Raw genomic sequence first — 18,765 nt, 5'->3', positions numbered from 1 at the left:
CTGCTGCTGCTGCTAAGTTGCTTCAGTCGTTTCCGACTCTGTGCGACCCCCATGGACAGCAGCCCACCAGGCTCCTCTGTCCCTGGGATTCTCCAGGCAAGAACACTGGACCGGGTTGCCATTTCCTTCTCCAATGCACGCATGCATGCTAAGTCACTTCAGTCATGTCCAACTCTGTACGACCCTATGGACAGCAGCCCACCAGGCTCCTCTGTCCACAGGATTCTCTAGGCAAGAATACTGCCATGGGTTGCCACTTCCTTCTCCATGAAAATTACCTACTAAAATATAAACTAAATATATATACATGTTTCTTCTTTTATGGGAAAGAGCTGCATAAAAATTGGTGACTATTACATTTTTAGACAAACTTCAGAACTGATACAGCTTCCTTCAAAATGTTCCAACCAAATATTGACTTCTTTTCCTGTTTTTTTTTTTTTAAAAAAAGATTGGGAACTCCCTGGTGGTCCAGTGATTAGGAATCAGAGTTCACTGTCACGGCCCAGCTGCAATCCCTGGTCAGAGAACTACCCAAAGGCCATGTAGTACAGCCTAATTAATTAATTAATTAATCATTAAAAGTGAAATTAAAAAGACAAAAAAATTTTTAAAGGTTTGATATTGAGCCTCATTCTGAGGCTTTCACTGATAAAATCCCTAAGACTATTATCTATTATCTTTTTTCATTTCTTACCAATTCTAAAAAAACAGGAGTACAAATTGTATTGCTGGTGAAATAAATCTCTTTTACTTCAGAAATCCTCTGAGATTGCCTTCTAATCTTATTCTAATCAATTATTAATAGTTCCACATAAATTAAATAACGTTTTAGTAATATCATTAAAAATTTTTTTTCAGAGTGCTCACTTACTGTCTCGGACTATGTTTAAGGAAACTAAATTTCTTGGAATTGAGATCTGTTACTTAATACATGTAAATTAGAATAATTCTAGAATTTGTAAATGTATTCCCAAACAGCAATATAAAGTTAAAACTCATATGCAAAAATAGAAGATGCTAAAATCAACACATAAGGCTCTGCTCATTTGTAAACTGACAGGATCAAAGGCCCAACTCTAGAGCAAAAGTTAATTCTAGGCTGAAAAACAGTGTTTTAAAAATATTTCAGTTGTAGGCAAAACAATAAATTCAAAAACAATTCAATTAATAAGTCAGGCTAGGGCTTCTCTGATGGCTCAGACAGTAAAGAATCTGCCTACAGTGTAGGAGAGACCTAGGTTCTATCCCTGGGTCAGGAAGATCCCCTGGAGAAGGGAAGGGCTACCCACTGCAGTATTCTTGCCTGGAGAATTCTACAGACAGAGGAGCCTGGTGGGCTACAGTCTATAGGGTCACAAAGAGTCAGACATGACTGAGCGACTAACACTTTCTCTATGCAAAGGACATCAGTTTGATCTCTGGTCTGGGAAGATTCCATATGCAGTGGGACAACTAAGCCAGTGCCACAGCTATTGAGACTGCGCTCTAGAGCCCAAGAACCACAATTACTGAGCCCGTGTGCAGCAACTACTGAAGCCCGCATGCCCAAGCGCCCATGCTCTGCAACGAGAGGCCACAGCAGTAAGAAGCCCAGGCACCACAACTAGAGCAGGCCCTGCTCACCACAGCTGGAGAAAGCCCACAGCAAGAAAGGCCCAGCACAGCCAAAACTAAAGCCTAAGCAGCTGAAAATTTTAAAGTGAGATTTCAAGATTCAGTTCTTTTAACAGATATTTGAAATTATGTCCTGAATCGAGATCGTTTCTTTCTATTCCAAATATAATGCTTTACATAAAATTATAGATTTAGTAAACATAATAACCCTAACATCATCTTGCTGCTAAGTCACTTCAGTCATGTCCAACTCTGTGCAACCCCATAGACAGCAGTCCACCAGGCTCCCCCGTCCCTGGGATTCTCCAGGCAAGAACACTGGAATGGGTTGCCATTTCCTTCTCCAATGCATGAACGTGAAAAGTGAAAGTGACGTCGCTCAGTCATGTCTGACTCTTCACGACCCCATGGACTGCAGCCTACCAGGCTCCTCCGCCCATGGGATTTTCCAGGCAAGAGTACTAGAGTGGGGTGCCATCGCCTTCTCCAAACATCATCTTAACACAATACAAAAAAAAATTAAATATAAAAAACAAAACACTAAAAAAAAAAAAAAAAATCCCAGGAGCTTACAAACTCAACATTTCTTCTCTCTTTTGTCTTTAACTGTTAAATGTGTACAGACTGACCTAAATAATTAGCAAGATAAGGATAATTAACCTTTTTGACTATCTCAACATGTGTATTTAAACATAAAAACATTGATAATATAAACAGGATAAATACTATATTAAGTGCATTCTTGCTTTGGGATCATGAACAGTGGGAAAGCACAGACGAAGTCATAGATATATGTAAGAATACACTATATCTGGAGAATGACAAGTACTCAACATAGCCAGATTGTCAGGCCTATGAGTGTTTAGGGAGAGGAAGCTGAGTTATAACCAGGAAGCATTTCTGGTAAACTGCCTAAAGAAAGAGCTTCCCAGGTGGCTCAGTGGTAAAGAATCTGCCTTCCAATGCAGGAGATGTGGGTTCAGTCCCTGGGTGGGGAAGATCCCCTGGAGGAGGGCATGGCAATCCACTCCAGTATTCTTGGCTGGAGAATCCCATGGACAGAGGAGCCTGGTGAGTCCATGGGGTCACAGAGTCAGACACAGCTGAGCGATTGAGCACACAGGCATGTATGCCTGTGATAAACTGAGCTGTTAGTAACAGCTATTCAAAAATAAAAAGTGAATTCACATATCATAAATTAGACATTTTGTTCAAGATGATTAGGGGAAATCAAGTATTTAGGTGAAAGGGAGCAATGTTTTTACCTCTGATATCACCTCCAGCACAGAAAGCCTTTTCACCAGCTCCCTTTATGATGATCAGGAAAGTTCCCGGATCTTGTTCCCACTTCTAGTCAAATGTAAAAGAAGACAGTATAAACATATTATAAATACAAACTCATGACCTGTGGCTGATTCACACTGAGGTTTGACAGAAAACCAAAAATTCTGTAAAGCAATTATTCGTCAATAAAAAAAATAAATTACAAAAATGAATTATATATATCCATATACACATAAACACATATGTGTATATATAGACATATATGGATATATGCAAAGCATAAGCTTTATAAACCATATCCAGAAGAATGGATTCTAACTTCATTTTCTTTTCTGACATAAATTAGAAGCTATTCCAAAGTTGCTAAATGAGTACATTTTGTGATCCATATTTGATAATGACAACTTTGATACAAGGTGAAAAAAATATGGGCCTAATAATATTATGTTACATAAGCTTATAAATCTGATAAACAAGTCAGCCCAGAGGTTGCAGATAAACAGCAGTGATCTTTCTACTGTGGTGATAAAGGCTCTGTCCTACTGACAAATTTGTAAATAACAGAGTGGAAACACTTCTGATCAAATCTGGAAGTGTTTTGGGGTTGGTAAGGACAGCTAATATATAAGCAGGATGAAAGACTCAAGAGCCAATGGATATTGAAAAGGCTAGAACAATGGACCAAATAAAAAATTAGTTTCCCACAGTCAGAAGAATTAACCAGGGTTCCATGAATTCTACACTAGAGAATAAAAATATACAAGATAAAGAAGAGATGTACCTGGGAAGAGGTGGTTGTCCAACAGGTTAATGCAATACTGGATTACATTAATAGAAATATGGTATTCTAACATGGAAGTTTCTACTTTTCTTCCACTTTAACCTGGAACACCTGATTTATTCCTTTGTCTCACACTTAAGTACATATTATAAGGTGGCCCAAACAGATAAAGAATGGAAGACTCATCAAATGAAGAATTAAGGAACTGGTGAGCAGGGGAGAACTCATCTTTAACCCCTATGTGGCCAAGTGTATCAGGTATACTATTTCACTTCATCTTTACAACAATTCTATGAATTACCATCCCTGTTTCACAGCTGAGGAAAATGGAACACAGAGAGAGTAACATTTTCAATCTATACAGTTAATAAACAGAAATTCAAAATTTCAAACCCAGGTTGTGTGACTAAGTCATGTTTTTCCACTACACCATGCAGTTTTCTTAGAATAGGAAAGCTTAAGGCCTTCTCCAAGAAAAGGCTGGACAAGTACTTCAAAAACAGTCATCTTCCAACCAAAAAAGCTGTCATGTAGAAGCAGACTATATGTGTATACTCATGACCCAAGAGGCAGGACCAATATTACTGGTCCAAAGGTTGGGAAAATGAAGAGCGGCAGAATGTAAGAAGAAACTTGCAGTGTGCTTAGTCACTCAGTCGTGTCTCTTTGTGACCCCATGGAGTGTAGCCCTCCAGGCTCCTCTGTCCATGGAGATGCTCCAGGCAAGAATACTGGAGTGGGTTGCCATGCCCTCCTCCAGGGGATCTTCCCAGCCCAGGGATCGAACTCAGGTCTTCTGCATTGCAAGCAGATTCTTCACCATCTGAGCCACCAGAACCTGGAGCCACGTTCAAGCAGAATAGAGTGTCTTATGCAGCAATGAACTCCCTGTCACTAGGGATGCTCCAGGACAACCACTGAGGAAAGAACTGAGGACTCCAGAAGCAATGGGCCTTGGGCACTGCGCCCATACACTGAAGCGATTCTGTGGGAGAAAACACTAGGAAAGTTCTATAAGGACATGCTTTTAAAAGGATCCGTATGACTGCTTCAAGAAAATGACAAACCTTTAGCTGTGCATAAATCTGCCGGATCATACCAAGAGTCAGTGTATTCAGAAACCTTGGTCTGTTTAGTGTTATCACTCCTGCACAACCTTTTCTTTCCAACAGGACTTCTGCTGCTGCATCTGTGTGATTAGACATTTTCTGTGTAAACAAAGAATAACTTTAGGATGAAATTCATTAAGTTTTTGTCACAAGTCAACATCAACATCACGCATTAAATGCAAATCTTTCACACAATGTTAAGAGCAGCTAATCAAACGGACAACTTGGTACATCTGACAAAGTGTCTTAAAGTTCTTTACACAGTGTAGATAAACAATTCCAAAAAAGATATATACCTCTTAAATCTCTTAATTTTTGAGTGAACTTAGTGAATCGATTAGAACCCAGTCCTAGAATTTCTTAGACTATGAAATACTCTTAAATCTGTATTATTGTATACCAAGCAATATGTTAGGTACTTGGAAATCAAAGATGAATACAGAGGGCAAGTAATTCTGACTATAGTAGCTACCAACAACTTGGAAAAAAGAAAAAACAATGATATTTGAGCTGGACCTTGATGTACTCTAGGAAAAAAAGGAGTGAAAATCCTGGAGAGTAGCACATGCTGAAACATGAACAATGAATATCTGGTACTATTAAGATGTTTAACAGGAGTGGAATAAAGGCTGATTGAGAAAATGACAGGAAAGTAGGCAGAAAAAGTGCTTTAAGGCCAGATTATAAAGTGAGATTACAAGATCATATACAGTAGTAGTGAAGAACATGCCTAATACAGAAGTTCTTAGGGCCTCACCCAGGCTTCCCAGGCAGGAAACTCGGGTTCGATCTCTGGATTGGGAAGATCCCCTGGAGGAGGAAATAGCAACCCACTCCAGCATTCTTGCCTGGGGAATCCCATGGACAGAGGAGCCTGATGAGCTAGTCCATGGGATCATAAAGGGTCAGACCCAACCAAGTGACTAAACAACAACCAGAAGGGCCTCACACATCACGCTGAGTGAGGCAAGTGGCACATCTTGGGGTGGCGAATTTTGCTCCCCTTCAATACTCGGTGGTTCTACTTCCTTGATTAAACCCTTACTCAGACAAAAAACAGATGATAGACCAAAAAAATTGCAGTTTTCAGACACCTACATTATTCTAAATTTTAAAGTAATACAGATAAAAGTTTTCATATTATACAACATGCTACATACAAGTATTAATAAACTTTCATCTCTCTCCACATTCAATTTCTTTTTTACTTAAACCAAGTCAGACTTGCCAGTCAAAAAAAAAAAAAAGTTTCACTGAACAACAACATAAATTACCACCTAATATCAGAGACAATCTTAAGACTATTATTTGGCTTCAGCTCAGAGATGCTGAGACTGAAAAGAAGCACCTCCTGACCTTCTAACAAGAAAAAGAGTGAAGAGACTGCAAATTAATGGCTTTTGATGAACTCAATCAGACACAGGAGGTCAGAGGGCAAACAGTCCCATAATAAAGTCTGGAGAGAGAGGTGACTTCAGGGAGGTGTAGGACCAGTATATTTGCTTACCTCAGGCAGAAGCCCTAAGGAAGATTAACTAGAATGTCTAATGATTTGCTAGAGGTCAAGTCACCGACTCAATGGACATGAGTTTGAGCAAGCTGCAGGAGTTGGTAATGGACAGGGAACCCTGGCATGCTGCAGTCCACGGGGTTGCAAAGAGTCAGATACGACTGAGCAACTGAACTGAACTGAGAGGTCAAGTGTGGGCAAATTGATAGTATGAAGTTCCAGATGGCGGGGGGTGAGGGGGTCACAATCATGGGGGGAGCTCCTACTCTTGCTGGCTTTTCCTCCTGGAAACCAATCAGGTTCTCCCAGGGAAGACTAGAGAAAGCTCCCCCGTGTGGTGGTGGCTGGGGGTGGGAAACATCAGGCACAGCTAAATCCCTTTCTCTCATCTTACAAACAGAGCAAAAGGCTAAATCTGCAGGGGAAAGAGAAAGGACTTCAAAACCTTGTTCTAGGGGAGCCCTTCCACAGTGGGGAAATAGGCTGGAGGTTTACAAAATAAGAACCTTAATCCAAGGGGAGAAGCATTTCAAAACCACAGCCTCCTGACCTAAATGTTTACCACCCAGAGTTGGAGAAAAGGAACAGCAGTCAAAGGAAAAGTGAGGGAGGGAAAGGCAGCCCATTCCCAGAGAAAGGACAGGAGCACTTACGAGGACCACACCCTTGGTCTATGACTCACAGTGCCTTCCAAACATTAAGGATTAATGGGCTACAACATTAAAAGCGTGATGAACAAAAGAATATACTGATAAAAAGATACCTCGCAAAGTACTGCAGTTTCAGCTTCAGCATCAGTCCTTCCAATGAATATTCAGGACTGATCTCCTTTAGGATGGACTGGTTGGATCTCCCTGCAGTCCAAGGGACTCTCAAGAGACTTCTGCAACACCACAGTTCAAAAGAATCAATTCTTCGGCGCTCAGGTTTCTTTATAGTCCAACTCTCACATCCATACATGACTTCTGGAAAAAACATAGCTTTGACTAGACAGACCTTTGTCGGCAAAGTAATGTCTCTGCTTTTTAATATGCTGCTAGGTTGGTCATAGCTTTTCTTTCAAGGAGCAAGTGTCTTTTAATTTCATGGATATAGTCATTATCTGCAGTGATTTTGGAGCCCCAAAAAATAGTCTGTCACTGTTTCCATTGCTTTCCCATCTATTTGCCATGAAGTGATGGGACCAGATGCCATGGTCTTAGTTTTTTGAATGTTGAGTTTTAAGCCAGCTTTCTCACTCTCTTTCACTTTCATCAAGAGGCTCTTTAGTTCCTTTTTGTTTTCTGCCATAAGGGTGGTGTCATATGCATCTGAGGTTACTGATATTTCTCCCGGCAATCTTGATCCCAGCTTGTGCTTCATCCAGCCCGGCATTTTGCATGATTTACTCTGTATATAAGTTAAATAAGCAGGGTGATAATATACAGACTTGATGTACTCCTTTCCCAATTTGGAACCAGTCTGTTGTTCCATGTCCAGTTCTAACTTCCTTCCTGACCTGCATACAGATTTCTCAAGAGGCAGGTCAGGTGGTCTGGTACTCCCTTCTCTTGAAGAATTTTCCACAGTTTGTTGTGATCCACATAGTAAAAGGCTTTGGCATAGTCAATAAAGCAAAGGAGATGTTTGTCTGGAATTATCTTGCTTTTTTGATGATCCAATGGATGTTGGCAATTTGACCGCTGGTTCCTCTGCCTTTTCTAAGTCCAGCTTGAACATCTGGAAGTTCATGGTTCACATACTGTTGAAGACTACTTTGGAGAATTTTGAGCATTACTTTACTAGCATGTGAAATGAGTGCAATTGTGCAGTAGTTTGAGCATTCTTTGGCATTGCCTTTCTTTGGGATTGGAATGAAAACTGATCTTTCCCAATCTTGTGGCCCCTGCTGGGTTTTCCAGATTTGCTGGCATATTGAGTGCAGCACTTTCACAGCATCGTCTTTTAGGATTTGAAAGAGCTAACTGGAATTCCACACCTCCATGAGCTTTGTTTGTAGTGATGCTTCCTAAAGCCCACTTGACTTCGCATTCTAGGATGTCTGGCTCTAGTTGAGTGATCACACCATCATGGTTGTCTGAGTCATTAAGATCTTTTTTGTATAGTTCTTCTGTGTATTCTTGCCACCTTTTTTTAATATCTTCTGCTTCTATTAGGTCCATACCATTCCTGGTAAAGACTAAAGATCTCTTCAAGAAAATTAGAGATACCAAGGGAACATTTCTTGCAAAGCTGGTTAAGGAACTAGATACTAAATGCTGCAACTAAGAGTTCACAAGCTGCAACTAAAAATCTGGCATGCCACAATGAAGATCAAAGATCCTGTGTACCACAACTTAAGACCCCATGCAGCCAAATAAAAATGGAATAAATTTTTTTTTAAATCAATGGGAGAGATGAGATGATCTCACCCACAGAAGAATTTAAATAATTTATGGAAATCCGCCTTCCAGAAGGTAAAGCATAGTCCCTCTCACCTTCCAAGTGTGGGCTGAACTTACTGACATGCTTCCAAATACAGAGTAGAAAAGGGAAAAAAACAGTAACTTCAGAGAGCAGTGAAAGTTGCTCAGTTATGTCCAACTCTTTGTGATCCCATGGACTGTACAGTCCATGGAGTTCTCCAGACTAGAATACTGGAGTGGATAGCCTTTCCCTTCTCCAGAGGATCTTCCCAACCAGGGACTGAACTCAGGTCTTCCAAATTGCAGGCGGATTCTTTACCAGCTGAGCCACCAAGGAAGGCCAAGAATACTGGAATGGGTAGCCTACCCCTTCGCCAGCGGATCTTCCTGACCCAGGAATCAAACCGGGGTCTCTGGCATTGCAGGCAGATTCTTTACCAGCTGAGCTACTGACAAATACCACCTTAACTATCTGATAAAGGTCAGCATCACCAGCTGTCATGAGGATGTCATGCACTCCCTGAGGCATATGTCAAAACCCTCAGATAGTCCCTGATATGATGAGAAGGTGGCTTTCCTTTGTAATATTCTTTCCATAAACTTTTAACTGTAGTCTAGTTATTAAAAAACAAACAGCAACAATAGATGCAAGCCAAGATTAGAGACTATTCTACAGGCTACCAGACAGTGCTCCTCCTAACTGCCATGGTCATGAAACATAAGGAAAGACTGACAAAGTGCACAAACTGGAAGACTAAGAAGACACAACAAAGAAAAGCCAGGCGATATCCTGGACTGGATTCTGCAATAGAAAACTAACGGAAAAACTGGTGAAATCCAAACAAAGTCCAAAATTAATACTAACACTAATATTGCAATGTTCTTAATTTTGACAAGTGTAACACAGCAACTATATTCCTTTACTAGGGCTGTTGTAACAAAGCACCACAGACTAAGTCTAGGCTTAAACAGAAATTTACTGTGTGGAGGCTAGAAGGCTGAGATCAAGCTGTCAGCAGGACCAAACCTCCTCTGAAGTCGCTAGGGAAGGACCTGTTCTAGGCCTCTCTCCTAGCTTCTGGTAATTCCTTGGCTTGTCACAGCATAACTCCAATATTCACATGGCATTCTCCTGTGTATATCTCCAAATTTTCCCTTTATATAAGGACAAGTGGAGGACAGAGGAGCCTGGCGTGCTGCAGTCCACGGGGACGCAAAGAGTAGGACACGACGTAGTGACTGAACAACAAGGGCAACATAAGGACAAGCGATCCTGAATTACTCCAGTAATTCCTACTCCGGTACAACCTCGTTTTAACTAATTACACCTGCAGTGACCTGACTGGCTGTTGGGAAAAGCCATCCACTGCGGGTCCTGAGGTTTCCCTGCACTTTATTGCTGTATGTCATGTATCCAAGGGCCTGACTGCTCTGCTCCCGGGTCATTTTTCAGAGCTGTATTTGCTGTGAGAAAAACTGAAGAAAAGGTAGTGTCCCTCTGGGACAGACAGTAGCTTGCTTACAGCATGTTACAGACTGGCAGGTTCCCCCAAATTCAGTACCACTGTCTTGTAATGCGATTCACTGCATATGAACTCATTCATTTGGGCCTTTTGTCACCCATGGGGCTTGGGGAGCAAGGGGAACCAGAACTAACCTGAAGCTCAACGCTGCTCGTTGGGTCACTAATAATGATGTTCTCTAACTCAAGAGTTTCATATCTTTTCCCAGCATCCATGGAACACTAACAGGCTAACTACCAGTTACCAGACTAAAACCTATCCCAAACTCTGTTATCTAGCCAGCTTCACTTGCCCCAGCCTGATCACAGACTCCTCCTTCCCTTCAAAGGTAACAACAGCCTTGGTTTCTACAATAAACACAAAATATACATTCATAAACGTCATCTGTTCATTTTTTAAAAGTGGGTGTATCTTTTGAGTCTTAAAATCTCAGGTTCAGCCTCCATCCCTTTGTTTCCTCTTCTGTTTGTTGCGGGGGAGGGAGAAGAGCATTGCATTTCAGTTCAGTTCAGTTCAGTTCAGTCGCTCAGTCGTGTCTGACTCTTTGCGACCCTATGAATTGCAGCACGCCAGGCCTCCCTATCCATCACCAACTCCCAGAGTTCACTCAGACTCACGTCCATCGAGTCGGTGATGCCATCCAGCCATCTCATCCTCTGTCGTCCCCTTCTCCTCCTGCCCACAATCCCTCCCAGCATCAGAGTCTTTTCCAATGAGTCAACTCTTCGCATGAGGTGGCCAAAGTATTGGAGTTTCAGCTTTAGCATCATTCCTTCCAAAGAAATCCCAGGGCTGATCTCCTTCAGAATGGACTGGGTGGATCTCCTTGCAGTCCAAGGGACTCTCAAGCATCTTCTCCAACACCATAGTTCAAAAGCATCAATTCTTCGGTGCTCAGCCTTCTTCACAGTCCAACTCTCACATCCATACATGACCACTGGAAAAACCATAGCCTTGACTGTATTTCCTAGTATGCATTTTGCCAATTGCACACTCATGCTACCCACTTATTTTTAACAGTTGTTCATTCTCAATTATGGTTTAGTCAGTCCCCTACTGATCAACACTGTGTCTAATTTTTTACTGTTGCTATTACAGTGATGTAGGAATATCTTTAAACATGGACTTTCCAGCACTTAGGTGAAGTATTTTTGCAGGACATTTACAGAGGGTCAAACTTCGAACAAAGAATATTACAAAATCTTCTGTTAAAAGCTACTGGAATGATGATCCCAGTATCAGGGTCTTTTCAAATGAGTCAATTCTTCACACTGGGTGGCCAAAGTATTGGAGCTTCAGCATCAGTCTTTCCAATGTATATTCAGGACTGACTTCCTTTAGGATTGACTGGTTTGATCTCCTTGCAGTCCAAGGAACTCTCAAGAGTCTCCTCCAAAACCACAGTTCAAAAGCATCAATTCTTCAGCACTCAGCTTTCTTTATGGTCCAACTCTCACATCCATACATGACCACTGGAAAAACCTTTGTCGGCAAAGTAATGTCTCTGCTTTGCTGTCTAGGTTGGTCATAGCTTTTTTTCCAAGGAGCCCGCATCTTTTAATGTCATGGCTGCAGTCACCATCTGCAATGATTCTGGAGCCTAAGAAAATAAAATCTGTGACTGTTTCCATTGTTTCCCCATCTATTTCCCATGAAGTGATAGGACCAGATGCCATGATCTTTGTTTTTTGAGTGTTGAGTTTTAAGCCAGCTTTTTCACTCTCCACTTTCACTTTCATCAAGAGGCTCTTTAGTTCTTCTTCACTTTCTGCCATAAAGGTGGTGTCATCTGCATATCTGAGGTTATTAATATTTCTCCTCACATTCTGATTCCAGTTTGTGCTTCATCCAGCCAGCATTTCTCATGATATACTCTGCATATAAGTTAAATACAGGGTGACAATATACAGCCTTGACGTACTTCTTTTCCTATTTGGAACCAGTCTGTTATTCCATGTCCAGTTCTAACTGTTGCTTCTTGACCTTTATAGAGATTTCTCAGGAGGCAGGTAAGGTCCATCTAATATTTCTGAAGGGTCAAAAGGAATGTCACACTATGATCACAAGTCAGTTCTATCCATTTCTCATAACTCTGCCTGAAGTTCTGCCATCAATGACATATTTCCATCATTCCAGTATGAAGTCAAAAGGGCTCTTACTCCTGGAGTCATTAGCTCTTTAAAAGAGTCACAGAAGGACTTCTTGGGATACAGCCTCCCTATTTCTGTGTGCATATGTGCTCAGTCACATGTGCATATGTGAACTCTGCGACTCCATGGGCAACAGCCTATGAGACTCCTCTGTCCACGGAATTTTCCAGGCAAGAATGCTGGAGTGGTTGCCATTTCCTTCTCCAGGGGATCTTCCCGACCCAGAGATCAAACTCATGTCTCCTGCATTGGCAGGCAGATTCTTTACCACTGTGCCACTTGGGAAGCTCCTCTCCCCCCAGATCTGAGGACATGTAAAAACCAACACTGGTACCTAGAACCATTCAGCCCTCAGGCCTTGATGAGTGTCCAATTTACATTCCTTTGCTCAAAGTGGTTTATATCCCAGGTCACACAATCCCATGAAATTTGGATTGTCATGTCTTTCTATTCCACTTGTGGTGGTGGTTTAGTCACTAAGTCATGTCTGACTCTTGCAACCCCCTGGACTGTAGCCCGCCAGACTCCTCTGTCCATGGAATTCTCCAGGCAAGAATATTCTTGGAATACACTGGAAGTGGGTATTCCACTTATGTGCGTATCTAAATATGAACCTAAATATGAACAATGACATTGTTCTAAGTTCTTTTTCCAGGGAACTCCTCAGCCTCTGTGTAATCAGCTGACTAAAACAAACAAGGGTAAGACATTCCAGTTTTCATATGCCCATCTCCACTTAGGCTGGATGGAGAAACACGCTGCAGTGTTTAAACTCAGTGCCTACTCTGCCACAGGCTAGAGTGCAGTAGGCAGTTATGGAGCCAGATAGCCTGGATTCAAACCCCACCTCCTACTTCTGCGGCACGGACACTGGGGCACACTACTTAGCCTCTTGTTCCCTCTGATGCTAACCCAGTAAACAGAGATAAGACCATAGTCTGTTTATCAAAACTCCTTGGGCCCAGATGCATTTCAAAATTCAGAAAATTGTCTAGACTTTGGAAAGGTAAAAGTACACATCACATAGAGTCTGGGCCAGTACACTGGAACCAAATACTTGACTACTTCTGCACCGAACCATGGATGTTTACACTAGTTAGGATAAAGACAGTTCTAATGAGGTGGACGAAACCGGAGCCCATTATACAGAGGGAAGTAAGCCAGAAAGAAAAACACCAATATAGCATACTAATGCATGTACATGGGATTTAGAAAGATGCTAACGATAACCCTGTATGCGAGACAGCAAAAGAGACACAGATGTATAGAACAGTCTTTTGGACTCTGTGGGAGAAGGCGAGGGTGGGATGATTTGGGAAAATGGCATTGAAACATGTATATTATCATATGTGAAACGGATCGCCAGTCCAGGTTTGATGCAGGATACAAGGCGCTCAGGGCTGGTGCACTGGGATGACCCAGAGGGATGGGATGGGGAGGGAGGTGGGAGGGGGGAGTTCAGGATGGGGAACACACGTACACCCATGGCTGATTCATGTTAATGTATGGCAAAACTAATACAATATTGTAAAGTAATTCGCCTCCAATTAAAATAAATTAATTAATATTTTTTAAAAAGGATAAAGACAAAAAGAGTTTCAAAAGTATGTTCCAGTCATATTTTGCCACCGTGGGGAAACTAACAAGATGGCCCCAGTCAGGCTCTCTCACCCGCCGCTCTCACCCCCTCTCGCCCTATGTTCTGTAAACAATGACTTTACGTGGTTGTGTAACGGCTGAGATCACTTATAGCCCTGTGCATGCACGTCACAAGGCACTCACTTGGTTGCAGGCTAGCGTATGCAGTACAGCTGTGTGAGTTTCACCATGAAAGCCCTGCCTGCTGCTGCACTGGGGCTAACTGGAGCAACGTCATGATTATGTTATGTGAGTCATGTGAGTCTGTTACGGTTATACTATGGTTATGTTGTGGCTGCTACGGCTGCTGCATCAGCCAGGAGAGAGGCTGTGTTGTGGCTGCTGTGCCGGCCAGGGGAGAATAAACATGTCTGCAGTTCCTACAGCTCCTCGAGTCTCCCTCCAGGCTCTTAGCTCATGCCTTGCCTACCCTGGGTTCAGCAAACAGCGAAGACAGTGTGAACAGCAAGACAACTGGTGTTAGGAACAGGATGAAGAGCAATAAACTGGTGTAGTTGGCAGAATACTCAGAAGGGAGAGGAGCCTGAGGCTCCACATAAGAAGAGGCAGCAGGGTACCCAGAAGGGAGAAGAGCCTGAGGCTCCACTGGATGGAGGAAGACCGTGGCCATCTCATAGCACGTGGTACTGTGTGGCTGCGATCCTCTTGGTGTGGACTCCAGTGGAAGACCGCGAAGTGGTAGACTGTTCCCTGGACAGCACTGAAAAGGTGAACAGGCAATGAGTTCCCCTCCACTGTACAAGGCAGCACGGACTGCCACTGGCACCGTACAGTGGATCCTCCTGGCTGCCCTGAAGGCCAATATGGAGAGTGCTCTCCATGATGCCACACCAGTGTGCAATATGCAGAGATGCTTGGAAGAAGTGTACTGGCATTGCAGCAAGAACCCTGTGGCCCCGGGGAACCCAGCATCTCTGACAGCGAGGCGGTAAGTGACAGTGGTGATGAACGCTGTGAGACTGCGGGTCTCCACTTGGCAGTGAGGCCCGTTGTGCGGCAGAAAGGGAAGCATGAGCAGTCTGTGACCTGGGCTGGGGGCATCCTCAAGCGGGCTCCAATGTGACTGAGTTAATGAGGTATCCACCGTATACTCAGGTCAAGCTGGTTGACTTGGGTAAGCAGTTTCAGCAAACGCACAGGGAACCCTTGGCAGTATGGATGGCTTTTGCAACTCGGGGACACCAGGGTAGACGGTATCTTGTGTTCCAGGCACAAGGTAGAACAGCTGGCATCTATAACCACTCACCCCTCGTTGAGACAAAGGCTACAGAAGGCTAGGTGGCTCATGCAGGGTGCACCTCACCAAGCACACACCCTAATGGAATGGATTAACGCTGCCATCTGTACCATGTGGTCGAACGCAGGAGCGCTCTGGATACTCTAAGAGGCATACCTATGCTGAGCTGACCCAAGTGGCGAGAGAACTGGGCATGATGCAGTAGATATCTAACCCAAATGCTGAGGCCTAGATGATGAGCATTTTACTGGTGGCATTCGAGATGCCATTTTGAACAATGCCCCATCTACCACTTTGGACCCCTGACTGCTATTCTTGTACCCTATGTGGGACGTCCCATCTATGCGGTGACCTCAGTGGTGGCTAGCTTGGGAGAAATAGAGGGATGGCCACAGGCACAGGGGATTAGAAGTGTGAGGACCCTGAAGGGGGCCCAAACTGATAACAGCCCCACCCAGGTGATGAGAATGCAAATGTGGGCTGATCTGCTAGTAGCAGAAGCTGACAGAAATAAAACTGACAGCCCAGAGAGCTATGGAGGCAACCGAGACTGAAGGAGAAGTTTACCAAGTTCGGGAAGCACCCACAGCAAGAGATATAGGTGGTTCGGTTAGAAGATTACATGCACCCAACATGTACCTTTAGATGACGCCCTTTTTCACTCTGAATAGGGCTCAGATCAAGGCACCCTCCTGAGCCCAAACAGGGACTAGAGGCCCCATGTAGAACTTGCAATTCACTGGTCACTAGCTAGTATACAAAGAGTAATGGCCCTGGGTGACACGGGTGCTGAATGCAGCCTTGTTTATGGCAAGCCAGAGCAGTTTCCCATTCCTAACGCATACACTGATGGCTATGGCAGTCAAATGATGCAGATTTAGAACAGTGTACTGCAAAGGCCGTGTCCTCTGATACAGATCGTACTGCAAAGGCTGCGTCCTGTGATGCAGGTCATACTGTAAAGGCTGTGTCCTGTGATACAGGTCGTTCTGTAAAGGCCGTGTCCTGTGATGCAGGTCGTACTGCAAAGGCTGCGTCCTGTGATGCAGGTCATACTGTAAAGGCTGTGTCCTGTGATACAGGTCGTTCTGTAAAGGCCGTGTCCTGTGATGCAGGTCGTACTGTAAAGGCTGCGTCCTGTGATACAGATTGTACTGCAAAGGCTGTGTCCTGTGATATAGGTTTAGTAGAACAGTGTACTGCAAAGGCCGTGTCCTCTGATACAGATCATACTGCAAAGGCCGTGTCCTCTGATACAGATCGTACTGCAAAGGCCATGTCCTGTGATATAGGTTTAGAACAGTGTACCGCAAAGGCCGTGTCCTGTGATACAGATCGTACCGCAAAGGCTATGTCCTGTGATCAGATCGTACTGTAAAGGCCGTGTCCTCTGATACAGATCGTACTGCAAAGGCCGTGTCCTGTGATACAGATCGTACCGCAAAGGCTATGTCCTGTGATCAGATCGTACTGTAAAGGCTGTGTCCTGTGATATAGATTTAGAACAGTGTACCGCAAAGGCCATGTCCTCTGATACAGATCGTACTGCAAAGGCCGTGTCCTCTGATACAGGTCGTTCTGTAAAGGCCGTGTCCTCTGATACAGATCGTACTGCAAAGGCCGTGTCCTGTGATGCAGGTCGTACTGCAAAGGCTGTGTCCTGTGATGCAGGTCATACTGTAAAGGCTGTGTCCTGTCATGTGCTACTAACTTCTGATTCTCTTGCAGATTTAGAACAGTGTGAAAGCATTTGGAATCATGTGGGTGGTCCATGAATACCACAAAAAAAAATCCCCTCCCAGAAGGGGTGGGCCTGGAGCCTATGGGGGAGGTTTGTGGATCCTTAATAATAATAAAAAAAAAAAAAAACCAGCAGACATGGAGTTGCTCCTGTGAAGGCTTTCCTGAAATCTCACAAGGACAGATGGTGGACTGGACTTGGCCAAGGAAGAAAACGGCACTCCACATGCAGTGGGTGGCTCTTCTTAGCCCCACTGAGGGCAAGGACTGCAACATGAGTTCCAGGTGATACCCGGCACTGGATTTTCTATGTTTGGGGGATGTAACTGTTGTTATAGCTACGGCTTTTGGGAGATGTAAATTCAAAGATCAGCATTACTTGTCAAGGGAACATCGCGGAAGATGTACTGCGGATAGATTGTGATGTGAGAGACCCTGAAGGGGTGAATGTGGTTTAGTCTCTAAGTCATGTCCAACTCTTGCGACCCCATGGATTATAGCCTGAAGAGGTGGAATGTGGAGAAATTAACAAGATGGCACGAGCCAGGCCCTCTCACCTCATGTTCTGTAGACAATGACTTTGCACGGTATGTAACGGCTGAGATTGCTTATGGTACTGCGCAGGCGCATCACGAGGTACTCACCTGGTCGCAGGCTAGTGTGTGCGGTACACCTGTATGAGCTTCACCATGAAAGCCCCAGCTGCTGCTGCTTATCGGGGCTATACTGGAGTGACATCACGGTTATGTTATGTGAGGTCACAGCTGCGTTCTGGTTATGTTACGGCTGCTGCTATGACTGCTGCATCAGCCAGAAGAGAGGCTGTGTAATGGCTGCCATGCCAGCTGGGAGAGAATAAATGTGTTTGCAGTTCCTGTGGCTTCCTGAGTCTCCTTCCAGTCTCTTAGCGTGTGCCCTGCATACCCTGGGTTCAGCGATCACAGCATGAACAACAAGACAGCCACCAAATGCACTGACCACAAACATCCACAAACGTTTGATTTTGAGGTTTCAGAACTACAGATGAAAGATCGGTAGTATCTATCCCATAAGACTATGAGAATCAACTGAACTATTAATAATAAGTATCAGTACTTTGAATAGCACCTGCCATACCATAAGTGCTACATCAGAGGGGCTTGTCATTTTTATGTGCAAGGTGTTTGTCAGGTTGTATGAGAGGGTATCTTAGCCCATTCAGGCTGCTATAACAAAAACACCATAGACTGCATAGCTTATACAGCATTTGATTCTCACAATTCTGGAGGCTGGGAAGTCAAGATCAAGACGCCTGCAGATTCAGTGTCTGGTGAGGTCTCACTCCCCAGTTCATACATCGATGGCTGTCTTCTCACTGCATCCTTCCTTGGAAGGCAGAAGAGGGGAGGGAGCTCTCTGGTGTTTCCTTTATAAAGGTACTGATTCACTCATGAGAGCTCTGCCTTCCTGACCTAATCACCTCTTAAAGACCCCATCGCCAAATATCAACACACTGTTATAGGAGTCCCAGAAGAAGAAGACAAAAAGAAAGACCATGAGAAAATCCTTAAGAAGATAATAGTTGAAAAACTCCCTAAAATGGGGAAGGAAATAATCACCCAAGTCCAAAAAACACAGAGAGTTCCAAATAGGATAAACCCAAGGCGAAACACCCCAAGACACATATTAATCAAATTAACAAAGATCAAACACAAAGAAGAAATATTAAAAGCAGCAAGGGAAAAACAACAAATAACACACAAGGGGATTC

The 18,765-nt window shown here is 43.6% G+C and overlaps 1 protein-coding gene across 4 annotated transcripts in view; it reads right to left on the bottom strand.

Annotated features, from left to right (window-relative positions):
- Positions 1–18,765, bottom strand: part of HIBCH (3-hydroxyisobutyryl-CoA hydrolase) — a 107,429-nt gene that overhangs the window by 73,234 nt on the left and 15,430 nt on the right. For all 4 annotated transcript variants that reach the window (XM_052635468.1, XM_052635471.1, XM_052635470.1 and 1 more), the window contains exons 3-4: positions 4,750–4,890; positions 2,883–2,967 (exon numbers count right to left, since the gene is read on the bottom strand). In XM_052635468.1, coding sequence (XP_052491428.1) covers positions 2,883–2,967; positions 4,750–4,890 — 226 coding nt within the window. The remainder of the gene's footprint in view (positions 1–2,882; positions 2,968–4,749; positions 4,891–18,765) is intronic.

Source organism: Budorcas taxicolor, chromosome 2 (genome assembly GCF_023091745.1).
Source record: "Budorcas taxicolor isolate Tak-1 chromosome 2, Takin1.1, whole genome shotgun sequence".
Classification (NCBI taxonomy): domain Eukaryota; kingdom Metazoa; phylum Chordata; class Mammalia; order Artiodactyla; family Bovidae; genus Budorcas; species Budorcas taxicolor.
This window is presented reverse-complemented; position numbering and strand designations above follow the sequence as displayed.